General features: G+C 38.2%; 1 protein-coding gene across 1 annotated transcript in view; it reads right to left on the bottom strand.

The window, feature by feature from the left end:
• Positions 1-12,469, bottom strand: part of Srpk1 (SRSF protein kinase 1) — a 48,931-nt gene that overhangs the window by 28,715 nt on the left and 7,747 nt on the right. The window contains 4 exon segments of the mRNA XM_020168912.2: positions 1,647-1,734; positions 2,451-2,538; positions 3,176-3,284; positions 4,591-4,709. Of these exon segments, the coding sequence (XP_020024501.2) occupies positions 1,647-1,734; positions 2,451-2,538; positions 3,176-3,284; positions 4,591-4,709 (404 nt within the window).

Raw genomic sequence — 12,469 nt, 5'->3', positions numbered from 1 at the left:
CCTGAAAGAAGGAAAAAAATGAATTGAACCCTAAGACTGTCCACCCCACCTTACTGCCTTGAGTCTTTCTAGACAGACGCTGTGAGTTGAATAGATGGAGCCTCAAGTTTGGTGAGAACAGCAGCTATAGTTCATAGAACACGGCCCCCGATAGAAAAAGCTATAGAAACATAACTGGAAATTTGCAGATTGTTCTCTTCAAGGGTCTTACAGGCTACTATTAAGGACATGTGTGTGAGGAAACTATGAGGAGGGGGGAAAAAATCATCTGAAAAGATTAGCGGGAACAGCACGCAGCATTTGCACAGAGCTTGGAAAAAAAGACTAGAAAAATTCAGTCACAGGAATTTTAGATGGCAAAATCAGGACGGTCCTGACTCAATCGAGGGGAATGGGTATTCCTAGACCAACCACTGCTTTGGACCCATCTAACAAATTTTAAAGCAAAACCTGAAAGGATGAAACTATTAGCAAGTAACATAATTGCACCCCAGAATGGAGTTCTAGAAGATTTACAGGAAGGCAAGATATCCAGTAACCAATAATGTACAACATACTAGGCAGCAAAGGCACAGGAAAATGTATACAAACTTAGAATAATCTATCACAAGAAAATTGTCTCAGAATCAACACAGATGTTAGAATTAGCAGACAAGTACATTAGATGGTTATTATAGCTGCACTCCCTCTGTTCCAAAAGTTAAGTAGAGGCATGGAAGACAGGTAATAGCAATGATCAATTCGGGGCAGGGGGAGGAAAGGGAGGAAGATGAAAGTATCTGCTTTTCACAATAAATGAACACATCATAAAAGTAACAGCAATGATCAACCCAGTGACAAAGTTTAACCACAGTGTTTTGATTTTAGACAGTATCTCATACACTACTATGACAGTCCCAGAAGACAGATTAAGAGGCAGAGAAAGTATTTGAAGAAATAATAGCTCAAACATAAGAGAAGCTCAGTGAACTCCAAGTTAAGATTAATTCAGGAAGATCCACACTGAAACACTGTAATCAAACAAGAGAAAAAACAAACAATCTTAAAGTCAGTAAGAGATCTGTCACAGATAGGGGGTCCTTATGCAGTGGTTCACAACTCTAATCCCAGCTACTCAGGAGGTGGAGACTGAGAGGACTGCATTTTGAGGACAGCCTGAGCAAAAAGTCAGAGGGACCCCCATCTCAACCACTAAGCCAGGCGCGGTGGGGTGCACCTGTCATCCCAGCTACACTAGAGGTTGCAGGAAGGAAGCTTATGGTCCACAACTGCATAGCTGGGGTGACAGGTACATACCACTGTACCTAGTTATTGGTTGAGGTGGGGGGTCTCACAAACATTTTGCCAGAGTTGGCCTCGATTCACAGTCCTCCAGATCTCAGACTTCTGAGTAGCTAGGATTATAGATGTGGGCCACTGCACCCTACTTAAAAGCATACCACACGAAAAGACCTAATTCAGATCTGTATTCAGAAGTATACAATAAGAGGAGGCAATTTTATTAGTTTACCTTGAGGAAAGACACCAAGGCTATCTGTACAAATCCAGTTCCTTTCTTTCAGATAGTTATTTCATGATTTACTATTGAAATAAACTGTTATTATTATAGTCATAGCCATTTCATTATTCATGAAGAAAAAGGATACGTGTTCCATTAACTCCTGATATTTTAAAGTCATCTAATAGCTGGACAACCATTTCTCTGTTTGGATCATTAGGGTCTGAATTGCGAACCTGTTTTGGAGAAGACACACAGCATTTAGCAAAGGGGAAGAACAGAAATGAGCCAAGTGGCGGGGAAGGAATACCTAAGAAAATGAACTCCAAGAAAGAGCTCCTGGAAGTCTATATTTTACCTTTTTAATTCAACCATTTGGCTACTCAAAGTGTGGCATCCAAATTAACTGCTAGTTACCAAGTTATGAGGAATGCAGGATGCAAATCAAGTACAGCAGTAACCACATTGTTTATTTTTTTTCATGGAAAAACTTTCTTAATGAAGGAAGCAGTATTTTGGCCACATGCTCCTTGTCTTAAAGTCACAAACTGGCTCTCTGAAAAAACAGTGCCTTAGAGATCTCCCGGTCCAAACAATTATGAAGAAGGCCCAGAAAGGGCCTGGAGGCCAGGCACCAAGACAAGAAGATGGAAGATGCACCAGGACAAAGAGAGACCTATCTACATCCAGGTTTTCTAAGCTTGAGTTTAAGCTTCTTCTACCACATTGACATCTTCCTAATTTATAACAAAACTGAAAATAAATGTTTTGATAAAATTCACCAAAGTTTCCAGGTACAAATGGAATTAATGAGTACAGCACTTATTTTTGCTACCGGAATTCTGCAGTCAATACAGTAAAAATTTAGCCAAAAGAGTCTACTATTTGTAGGCCTCACTGCAATACAGTGTCATTTTCTCATAATGCTCTGAAGGTCACACACAATACTCACTGATTTCAGCAACCGGATTTCATCGAGTGCAGTTTCAGTATAGTGCTCAGCACTTTTAACTACTTTCATGGCCACAAACTTTTTTCCCCTAAGAAACAAACACAGGCAATTAAGACTGAGTATCTACTTTTACTTTAGGAAGCTATGATTTAGTTACAACTGGGAGACAGTGAGCAAGTACAGATACTGATTTCATGTTTGCTGTAGCCAAAGATAAGCGACTCCTATAGGATGGCTTATACCTATTAATGGTGTCACTGGGCAGATTTCATTTACAGGAACAGAAAATGTTCTCAGATAACCTCAGCCATAATTTTTATTAGACAAAAATTTTAGACTACACAACTGAGCAAATATTTTACAAGAATAAATAATTTCACACTGCTTGGTCTAACATTATCTGAAAATTGAACTCTACTCCAGTGAGAAGGCAGGTATTAATTTACACTCATTAAATATTTATAAAGCCCAGAATTTAGGAATTCCAAGTGCTTTATTGGTAGGAATTTCATCAATCTTTTGTCTCTAATGTGGAGAGGCACATATATAAAACTGACTCAGCATGGCAGGAAAGTGATTTGTTCAAGACCATAAAGACTACTACCAACAGCAAAGTTCTGACCAAGAAATCAGTACAGAGATAGACTGAAGCCCAGATCATTTCTGGAATATCGATAAAAATATGGAGGACAATTTAATTCTTTTGCAGGGCCACCAAAACTTACTGAATATCCCATGATAACCACACTGTTGAAAAGTGTCCCCAGCCCAACTTTCGGATCACATGATATCTCCCATTGAATAGATCTCCAATTTTCACAAGATGATAACCTCCTGGAAGAAGCAATTGGAGGAACATAATCAGAGGAACCAGAATGAGAAATGACACTTGAACAGTAGGAAAAAGTCACCTCACATCTTATTTTTCAACATCTACATACCTTTTATCAAATGAAAATAGTTTCTTCTATAAAGTCAAATCAATAGAGGAAAATCTAAACAATCAAATCAGGCACACAGTACTACTGAGCTCATGGTACAAAAAATAATCTTAGTAAGATTTTAAATTGAGCAAGTGATACTCCTCCATAGAACCAACCTCATCCCATATCAAAAATAGGAGCATGTATCACAATATTCTTGCCCCTCAAAAATTCAATACATTTATTTAAACATACAGATCTACTTATAGTAGAAGTCTCAGAATGTTCTTTTTTAGGAGTGGGAATAATGAATTTTATTATCTAGCTAAAAAGTAGAAAATGGGAGGACAGGCTTCTCTAAATATATGTAAACAAAAAAAAGAGGAGGTATAAAAAAGCTGACAAATTTCAAGGTATTTTAAAATTTATCTTTGCTCTTGAAGAATAAGAGCCAAATTCTTGTCCTAGATAGTTCAATAGTTTCCATTATGAACCTGGCCTCATCAAGAAAAAAAAAAAAAGATAGCTAGCAACCTGGTGACACAGTTTAAGTATCTGTGATTCCAGTTTAACTTATCTTAGCATCCACCACTGTGAGGAAAAAAAAAATATTAATAAGGTATTTTTTTAAAGAAAATCTATATACCAACAGGACATGACAGCAACATCTAAAAGCCAAGCATTCAGGAGGCTGAGTCAGGAAGATCATGAGTTTGAGTCCAGCCTGGGCTACAGAGCAAGATCCTGTCTCAAACAAAAGTAAACAAAACAAATCCCAAACAATCAAAAACCAACCAAACAAAAAACCAAAACCACACACTAAAATGTTACATTTGGTTACTTCTGGAGATAATAGCACTACAGAGAGCTTGTATTTTCTTTTGTGTTTAATGTCTTTCTGAAATTTATTAAGTTAAATAAGAGAAAAAAGGTAAAAACAGTGTTAGGGTATTGTTCAGTTGCAGGGCACTTGCTTAGTAGGCTCAAGGCCCTGAGTTCAATCCCCAGCTCCACCAAAAAATAAAAATTAAAAAGAAAAAACAAACACATTTAATGTAAAATTGGACTAAGATAAAGTCAAATTAAGAGCAAATACTATCTCTTATTTCTACAGGAAAGAACAAAACAAGCAGAAAGCCTCAAAAGTGTACTTATGTGACTAGCTCAAATGTCCAAATGAAAAATTGCAACTCCTCAGTTTCTCCTTAACAACTTACCTTTACAGTAATCATTGGGGTCTTCCTGCTCATCATCATCGGACCCCAGAATCTCCTCTTCCTGCTCTGGGAGATCACTCTCAGAGTGGGGCGCAGAGCCTCGGTGCTGAGTTTCAGATCTAAGAAATGACACAAACATGCTCAACTCCAGATGGATAAAGAAAAGAGGACTTCAAGAACAATATTACTTTGCTTCCATGCAGTCTCTTAAATCTCGATGTGCTTCCCTCACAAGTATTATCACTCATTTTGGCACCTTCTAATTCAGTTGCACATTTCACTGGTTTCTAATTTTCACTACTAAAAATATAGCCATTGAGTATTTTTAGGTAATTTTAAAGTTCTTTTCTTAAAATGAGACTACTAGATAGGGTTAAAAACATTCTCCCATTTGTAAAATATTTGCCTTGAGATCCCCCTAATCTGAACAACTACTAGTATTTCGGGATATTTTCCTCCAGTCAGTACAAACAGTATGACTGTTTTCTAAAAGGGTTGTGCTGAGCTACATCCCTACCAGCCACCACTAGATTCACAAAGTTTAGCTTATAGGTTAAAAATGAGACTTTTGCTGGGGTTGTGGTTCAAGTGGTAGAGAGCCTGCCTAGCAAACAGGAGGCCCAGAGTTCAAATCCCAGTACCTTAAAAAAAAAAAAAAAGAAAAGAAAAACTAATTTTATCATGTATTCATGTTGAACTTTAAGCAAAACAGCAAGCCATCGAGTATTCCTGGTTTTTTTATGTTGTTGCTGTTCCCCCCCGCTTCTTTGAAATGAGATCTCACTATGTTGCCTAGGTTGACTTGGAACTCCTGGGCTCAATCGTCCTGCCTCAGCCTCCTGGGTAGCACAAGCCACTGCACCTGGCTTAGCAACACTTTCCATAGTTTTAGCAGAAAAAATAAATTCCGCTAAAAATATTTATTTAGCTTTTCATCAACCTGTTCATCAGACCATTTTTTCAAAAGGTGTTAACAGAAAAAAACACACACACACACAAAAAAAAGTTTTAGAAAACAGAGTTCCTTAAACAAAGGGAGAAGAAAAAAGTCATCTATGGAGATAACAACTGCATGAGAAGAATTAAGAGACAGAGACAATCAAACCACAAGTTCTGAAACTCAGAATGAGAGATGCAGGAGGAAAAAACTTGAAAGAATTATAAGCAACTCCTAGACACTGAATGGGATCTCCATTTAAATCAAAAGGGCCTTCCTATTGCTAAACAGGAATGGCTTTACTTATAGACAGACACCTTATTAAGGAAATTTCAGAATTTTAGTTTTAAAAAGATCCTAAAGGATTCTAGGAAAAAAAAAACAGTTAAAATGGCAGTATTGAAACTGGTACCAAATATCTCATACTAAAAGATAATGAGGTAATGATTTCTAAATTCTAAGGAAAAATTAAAAGAATTTAAAAACCCAGACTAACTCTTGAGGGCAGTGAGAAATGAAGGGTGTAGGTGGGAGGGAGAAGGGAGTGACATTGGGGGTGGTTATTAGGAGGGAAACCCTCAAGAAACAACTTGTACACCAGGTACCTTTATCTTCTCATGTCTGCAGCATAGATGCCACCTGGTCCTAAGGATGGCAAGAGAAGTGAGCTAGAAAGAGTCTGGGTTCGTGATACGTCACAAAGCAGAAGCAACTAGGGATACATCCCCAGAGTTTTAATCGGGAAGAAAATAAACTTCCATTTTGCTTTAGGTCATTTATTTTAAGGTTTTGTTGCTCATTCAAAAAATTAAGTTGCCTCAGTTTCTCAATCCTTCATTTTCTCTTCCCCAAAGGGATCATAAGCCAGTTCTTCTATACCATCCTTTATAGGAATATAAGTGTGCATCTATTCCAGTACTGGGGTTTGGTGTCAAGGCCTCACACTTGCTAGGCAGGCACTCTTAACACTTAAGCTACTCTGCTAGCCTCCTATAGTCCTATTTTTAAACAACAGCTAGAAAAAATACAATGTTCAAGCTGGGCACCGGTGGCTCACGCCTGTAATCTAGCTACTCAGGAGGCAGAGATCAGGAGGACTGAGGTTCGAGGCCAGTCCGGGCAAATAGTTCACAAGACCCTATCTTGAAAAACTCTTCACAAAAATAGGGCTGGTGGAGTGGCTCAACATGAAAGCTCTGAGTTCAAGCCCAGTACTACCAAAAAAAAATTTCAAGGCATTTTTTTTCATTTAGTAAAATTTAAGAAATTATTGCCTAAATAGTGACAGAGGTGCCTCATTTGTAAGAGGTGGGGGGAGGGATGCATCCTCATTTTAACAAATAGCTGCTCTCTGTAAATATCTCCCTTTTTACATCACAGATTAATCTATGAATAACCCATGTGCATATATTTCAGGGTAACAAATTCCTAGAAGATAAGAAGCCAGAAAAAGGGGTATCACTTACTTTTTTATACATACTGCTAAACTGCATTCCATAAATATTATGTCAATTTACACTCCCATTAACAATGTATGACAAGTTTCCTTTCAATACCAAATACTAACTTTTTTAATGTTTGCCAAACTAATGAGGAAACAGAATCTCAAGGATGGTAAAAGTCCTTAAATTCAAGATGATCACACAGTATTAAGTGAAAAAGCTAGTTAAAGCAGAGAATCACAGAATATTTTAACTTAAATATTTACTATTGTCTAAAGCATATAAGTAAACAGTACATTTCTTTGCATTTGAGTGTAATGATTCATATTCCTAGTGACCTATCTTGCATCAATCATACCCATGATGTGTGTGTGTGTGTGTGTGTGTGTGTGTGTGTGTGTATGTGTGTGTGTATGGTATTTTCCAGTTGGGGTTTCTTTTAAGTAAAATATGAACTTGAAAATACTTGGGAATCCACGAAAAAGAATGAGAAAGAGCTCTAAGAACTCAAATGGAGTGACTTCAAGACATTCTATTTAGGAAAAAGAAGTACTGTATAAAACAAATGTTTATAGTATGTTTACTTTCTCAATACCAATCTCTTTTAAAAGGAACCAAGTCTCCTCAGAAATGACTGATTTCAAGGCTTAGCCTGAAATAACCTGACAAAAGGACAAGAAGCCAACTGAAGGGATTCTGAATAGCCAAATCTGAAAGAATCTGAACATAAAAATCAGAGTAATGAATTAAAATTCACTGAATTCAACAAGACTTCCATAAATTCACATCAATGATGAATAAATTAATGGGGGGGGTCCTCCAATAATAGGATGCTGTTCATATGAAAGACTGTTAGAATTAAATAGTCACCATTTTGAGTCACCAACTTAACATCACCAATACAAGGATAAGCATCATGTGCCTCCTGGTGTGATGCACCAAGGAAGGTAAAATTTATTTAGGTAGTGCCAGCATACATAACCCAAGTCATAAGGAAACAGACAAATCCAAACCAAGGGACTTTCATAAGTGGTCTATATTCCTTAAAAATATCAATGTCAAGAAAGAAAGGGAGGGGCTGGCAGAGTGGCTCAAGCAGTAGAGCCCCTGCCTAGCAAGCATGAAGCCCTGAGTTCAAACCCCAGTTAACCACCTCCCCCTCACAAAAAAAAGAAAGGCAGGCAATGAAACCGTTCAAGATTTAGAGGCATAAACGAAATCTGTGATTCTGGATTGGATTCTGGGTCAGAAAAATAAAAACATTTTTTTCTACGAAGGGCACGGGAAAAAATTAACATATTGTTGTCTAGATTAAATAATAATCAGATAATCAGATCTAGGTTAAATAATAATGATGCATTAATGCTTACTTCTCTATTTTTTGTAATTATATTGTGGTTATGTGTGTGTCTATTCTAAGGCAGCAGGTGCAGTATGTGGGGTAAAGGGACATGATGTTTTTAACAATCTCAAATAGTTCCTAAACTGAGGGGTTTTCAGGTACACATAGTTTCTATTTATAAAATTGAACTGGCAGCACAAACTATAGCACCTGCTAATTCTCTGGAAGGCTTACAACCTACATTTCTCATAAATAGCCACTAGATGACACTGTTTGTGACAGTCTAACCCCAATGGCCTAGGTTTCCACAGGAAGCATATTTGTAGACTTATTTATGCTTTTTAAGAAATTGGTGATCCTTCATAAAGCACCAACATTGTACCCTCACAATTGGCTTTTGTCACAATGGCTCATAATGCCTTCCATGAACATAATCTGACTTCGCACTGCCTGCCAAACTCACCTGTCTACACGCTTAGGTCTGTGTTACTGTTACCTTTTCAAACAACTCTACAGACCGTCCTGTATAAAACAGCAATCTTTGCCATGTGCCCTCCAGCATTCCCCTTATTCTATTTTCATTCAGCACTTCAATACTCCCAGAGTGTAAGTTTCATGAGAGCAGACTTGACCTTGCTGCTGCCATGTTCTAAAGGCCTAGACCAGGGATATGTGCAAGCCATCTCTCTTTCATCTTTGTGATTACACATCATTCTTCAACTAGGGGCTTCTCTGCCCCCACCTAGCCCTGCCATGGAACTAGACTGTGAAGAAGTCTTAAGTACATTCTCTGGAACTAAGTGGAGTCATCAAAGTGACTACAAAGGAAGGATTCTCAGCACGGTTTGGTAAAACAGAGCAGGACTGGAAAGCAAAGCACAGGAGTCCCTGCAGAGGTAGTGCAGTAGCTATAACCAAGGTCTCTAGAGTGAGAAGACAGGTTTGAACCCAGTTGTGTACTTTACCAACAGAGCACCATGACTTTAACTGCTAGTTTAAGAAGTTCTCTGTGCCTCAGTTGCTTTATGTGAAAAATGAGAGAGGGAGTAATTCCTACCTCTCATGTGGCACTTGTGAGATTACAATTCTGTGCTTAAGTACAGGGCCTGAGCACAATTTCCAGCAATGTGCGTAGGAAACAGGGAAAAGGAGAAGCAAGTACCTGTTCATCTCCTCAACTTCTTGCTCCCGAGCACGCACAGGCATGCTAGGCACTTTCCCAGATGACAGAAATGAAGCCATGAGCAAAAGGAGCTACTTCTTCCATGGTGCTTACATTGCAGCATAAAGGAGCAAAAAGATAGTCCTCATTTACCTGAACCTATTCAGTTCTTAAGTTTCAGGTACAGAATCAGTTAAGGCTGAGAAGGCAAAGTCCCATTAAGGCCCTATCTCATTGGACCAGGAAATACACGTTCTTACAGTGTCAGGCTATGAGAAGAGCTGCAGAGAACAATTTAGCAGGGTAAGGGGCGAGTGTGTGCTCATGCTATTTTACATAGGGACATAAGAGATGCTAGTGTTTAATTTGGAAGGATTCAAAACGATGGTTCCATAAATAAAACCAAAAATCAGGAGGAGGAACTGCTTTGAAGATGGTATGTTTTGGATCTCAGAAATAATTTAGCTATATCTTCTAAAGACAGAAGTTTGCTGGAAAAAGCACCTCAGAAACTTTACTCACATGTAAACTATTATTTCTGCTTTAGGGAATGAGGAATTGCAGAATCTTCAAATGAGAATCTCTTCTAATGTCAAGTATTATCACCTAGAGCCTGTCTTATGGGTTGAACTGTGACCCTCCCAATAAGATTAGAGTCCTAACTTCCGCACCTCAGCATGTGACCTTATTTGTATTTAGGATCCAAATGAGGTCATTACGATGAGCCCTCATCCAGTATGAATGGTGTCCTTATAATAAGAGGAAATTGGATGTAGAGAGCGACAGAGTCTGGAAGATAATATATAGAGACACGGGGAAGATGACCATCTATAAGGAAAGGAAAGAGCCGAAATATATTCTCCCTCAGTCTCCAGATCCAATCTTGCCAACAGCTTGATTTCAGATGTCTAACCTCCAGAAGTGTGAGGCAAAACATTTCTGTTTAAGCCACCCAATGGTTCTGTGTTATGGCAGACTGAAGAAAAACCAACTTGTATGCATACTTCCCTTAAAAAAGATTAAGCCCCTTGGAAGGAAGGGCTGCCTATGTTCTAGTTATCTTTACATATGATAAGTACTATACTTACTTATTTCTGATACAAATTTTTAATAAGATACTATTTTAGTTCTAGCACCTATGCACAATGAAATTCAATAAATGCTAAATTTCTCCCTTTTAAACATGTATTTCTCCTGAAAGATACCTTCTTTTGGCAGACTGACATAGTATTTTTATTTATCTGCTTTTATCTGAATTTAATTTCTGAAACATACTCAAGTAGTCTAAGTTTCTTAACTCAGAAATCCTAAACTGGAGCCAGGGTTTATCAAGCTATACACAAATAACGTAACCCATCCTGGATGTCAGACCTGATACAGGTATTTATGCACATGTATATATGTAGATGAAATAGCAATCGGTAAGCTACAACTGCAGAAGACCCTTGATGTCCAGGGGTGTATGGTTCCGAAGAGGCTGCTGCTGAGGCAACACAAATCTCCGGATGCACAGAGCTCAGTGCTGTGCCATGATGCTTAATTCATTTTCCAAATTAGGCCACCAACTTCTGCTAAAGATGTGCTGCCTTTCAACAAACTTAAATTTTTAATTTTATCACCTAAATTAAGCATAATATCTTTTACCTTGCTTTTTGGGGTACCATTTGCTTTTTAGGAAGCTGATTTTTACAAAATCGAGGGCAGGGAAACGCTGAGCAGATCATACAACAATTTAAATACAACTGATGAAAACATGAGACTGAGAATGTCTTTGCATCAACTGATCTGTATGTTATATGAGTGGGAGTTGTAAACTCCCGTTTTTGAAATTTCTTTCCATTATTTATCTATTTATTGACTGCGCTTGGTTAAAACCATATGATAAGCCTGTGAGTAAGGTAAGCTTACTGTACTCATTTGATACACAAATAGTAACTGTCACATAAAAGTCAAAGGTAAATCCTCTAAGATAAGGCAGAAAGCATGAGGAAGGGAGTACTCTGCTGAAGCTCAGTAGTAGGCTAGATATTCACACGCATTTGTATCCGTATAACCTTACCATCTACACATGAGAGAACTCAGACTCAGAGAGACTGAAAGACACTCTTCAAGTTTACCTAACAATGGCGTTAGAGGCAGGCTGGCATTGGGGACTATGTGTCAAAAGAACACGTTTTGAATAACAACATGAACATATGCCTGTATTATCCTTCTACACAGAAACAAGAGCATGAGTTACCTAATTTACCCCATTATACTCTACATAATGGGGAAAAACCCCACCAAAAAACAGTTCCTGTTTAATCTGTTCTCAAAGGCATAAGAACTCATAGAAGAGAGAATGCCACCAAGCTCACGCACAGACAGAATGGAGAACCTGGCATTTTAATCAAACTGCTTAGAGAAAGGACATTCAAAAAATGTTCTCATAGAGTAAGGACGTGAGTTCAAACCTCAGTACTGCCAAAACAAAACAAAACAAAAACACAAATCCACAAGGTGAAGAACAGCACCATAATTACAAGAATATGGCTGTCCCTAAATTACATTTGTATTAGTTGCAAAATAAGGCTATCACAATATGCAAGGACACAAAAGTTCACAAAACCAATCTCAAAAGGACAAGGAGCTTTGTTTCAAAGGCTTAAACACTGCGATGGTCAATCCTAATGGCTAACTTGATTGGACTGAGGAAAATTTAAGAGACTGGCTTCATCCTCTGGAGTCTAACATGACGGCATTATTAGGAGAAAGTGAGGGAGGTGACGAGACCTCTCCTTGGGGGCTAGATCTTTCCTTGGCCTCTGCCTGTACTGCTTTTCTTTGCTTCCTGGCTACCATGATGTGAACTGTTCTAACATGCCACACTCTCTCTACCTTGACAGACTGATATCTCTGAAACCAGGAGCCAAAATAAATAATCCTTTTCCTTTAGTTGTTCCTGTCAGGTATTTGGTCATAGCAACGAAAAAACTAACACAGATACAGAGAACAAA

Source organism: Castor canadensis, chromosome 8 (genome assembly GCF_047511655.1).
Source record: "Castor canadensis chromosome 8, mCasCan1.hap1v2, whole genome shotgun sequence".
NCBI lineage: Eukaryota > Metazoa > Chordata > Mammalia > Rodentia > Castoridae > Castor > Castor canadensis.
Note: the sequence above shows the minus strand (reverse complement) of the source record. Positions and strands in the feature narration are given on the sequence as shown.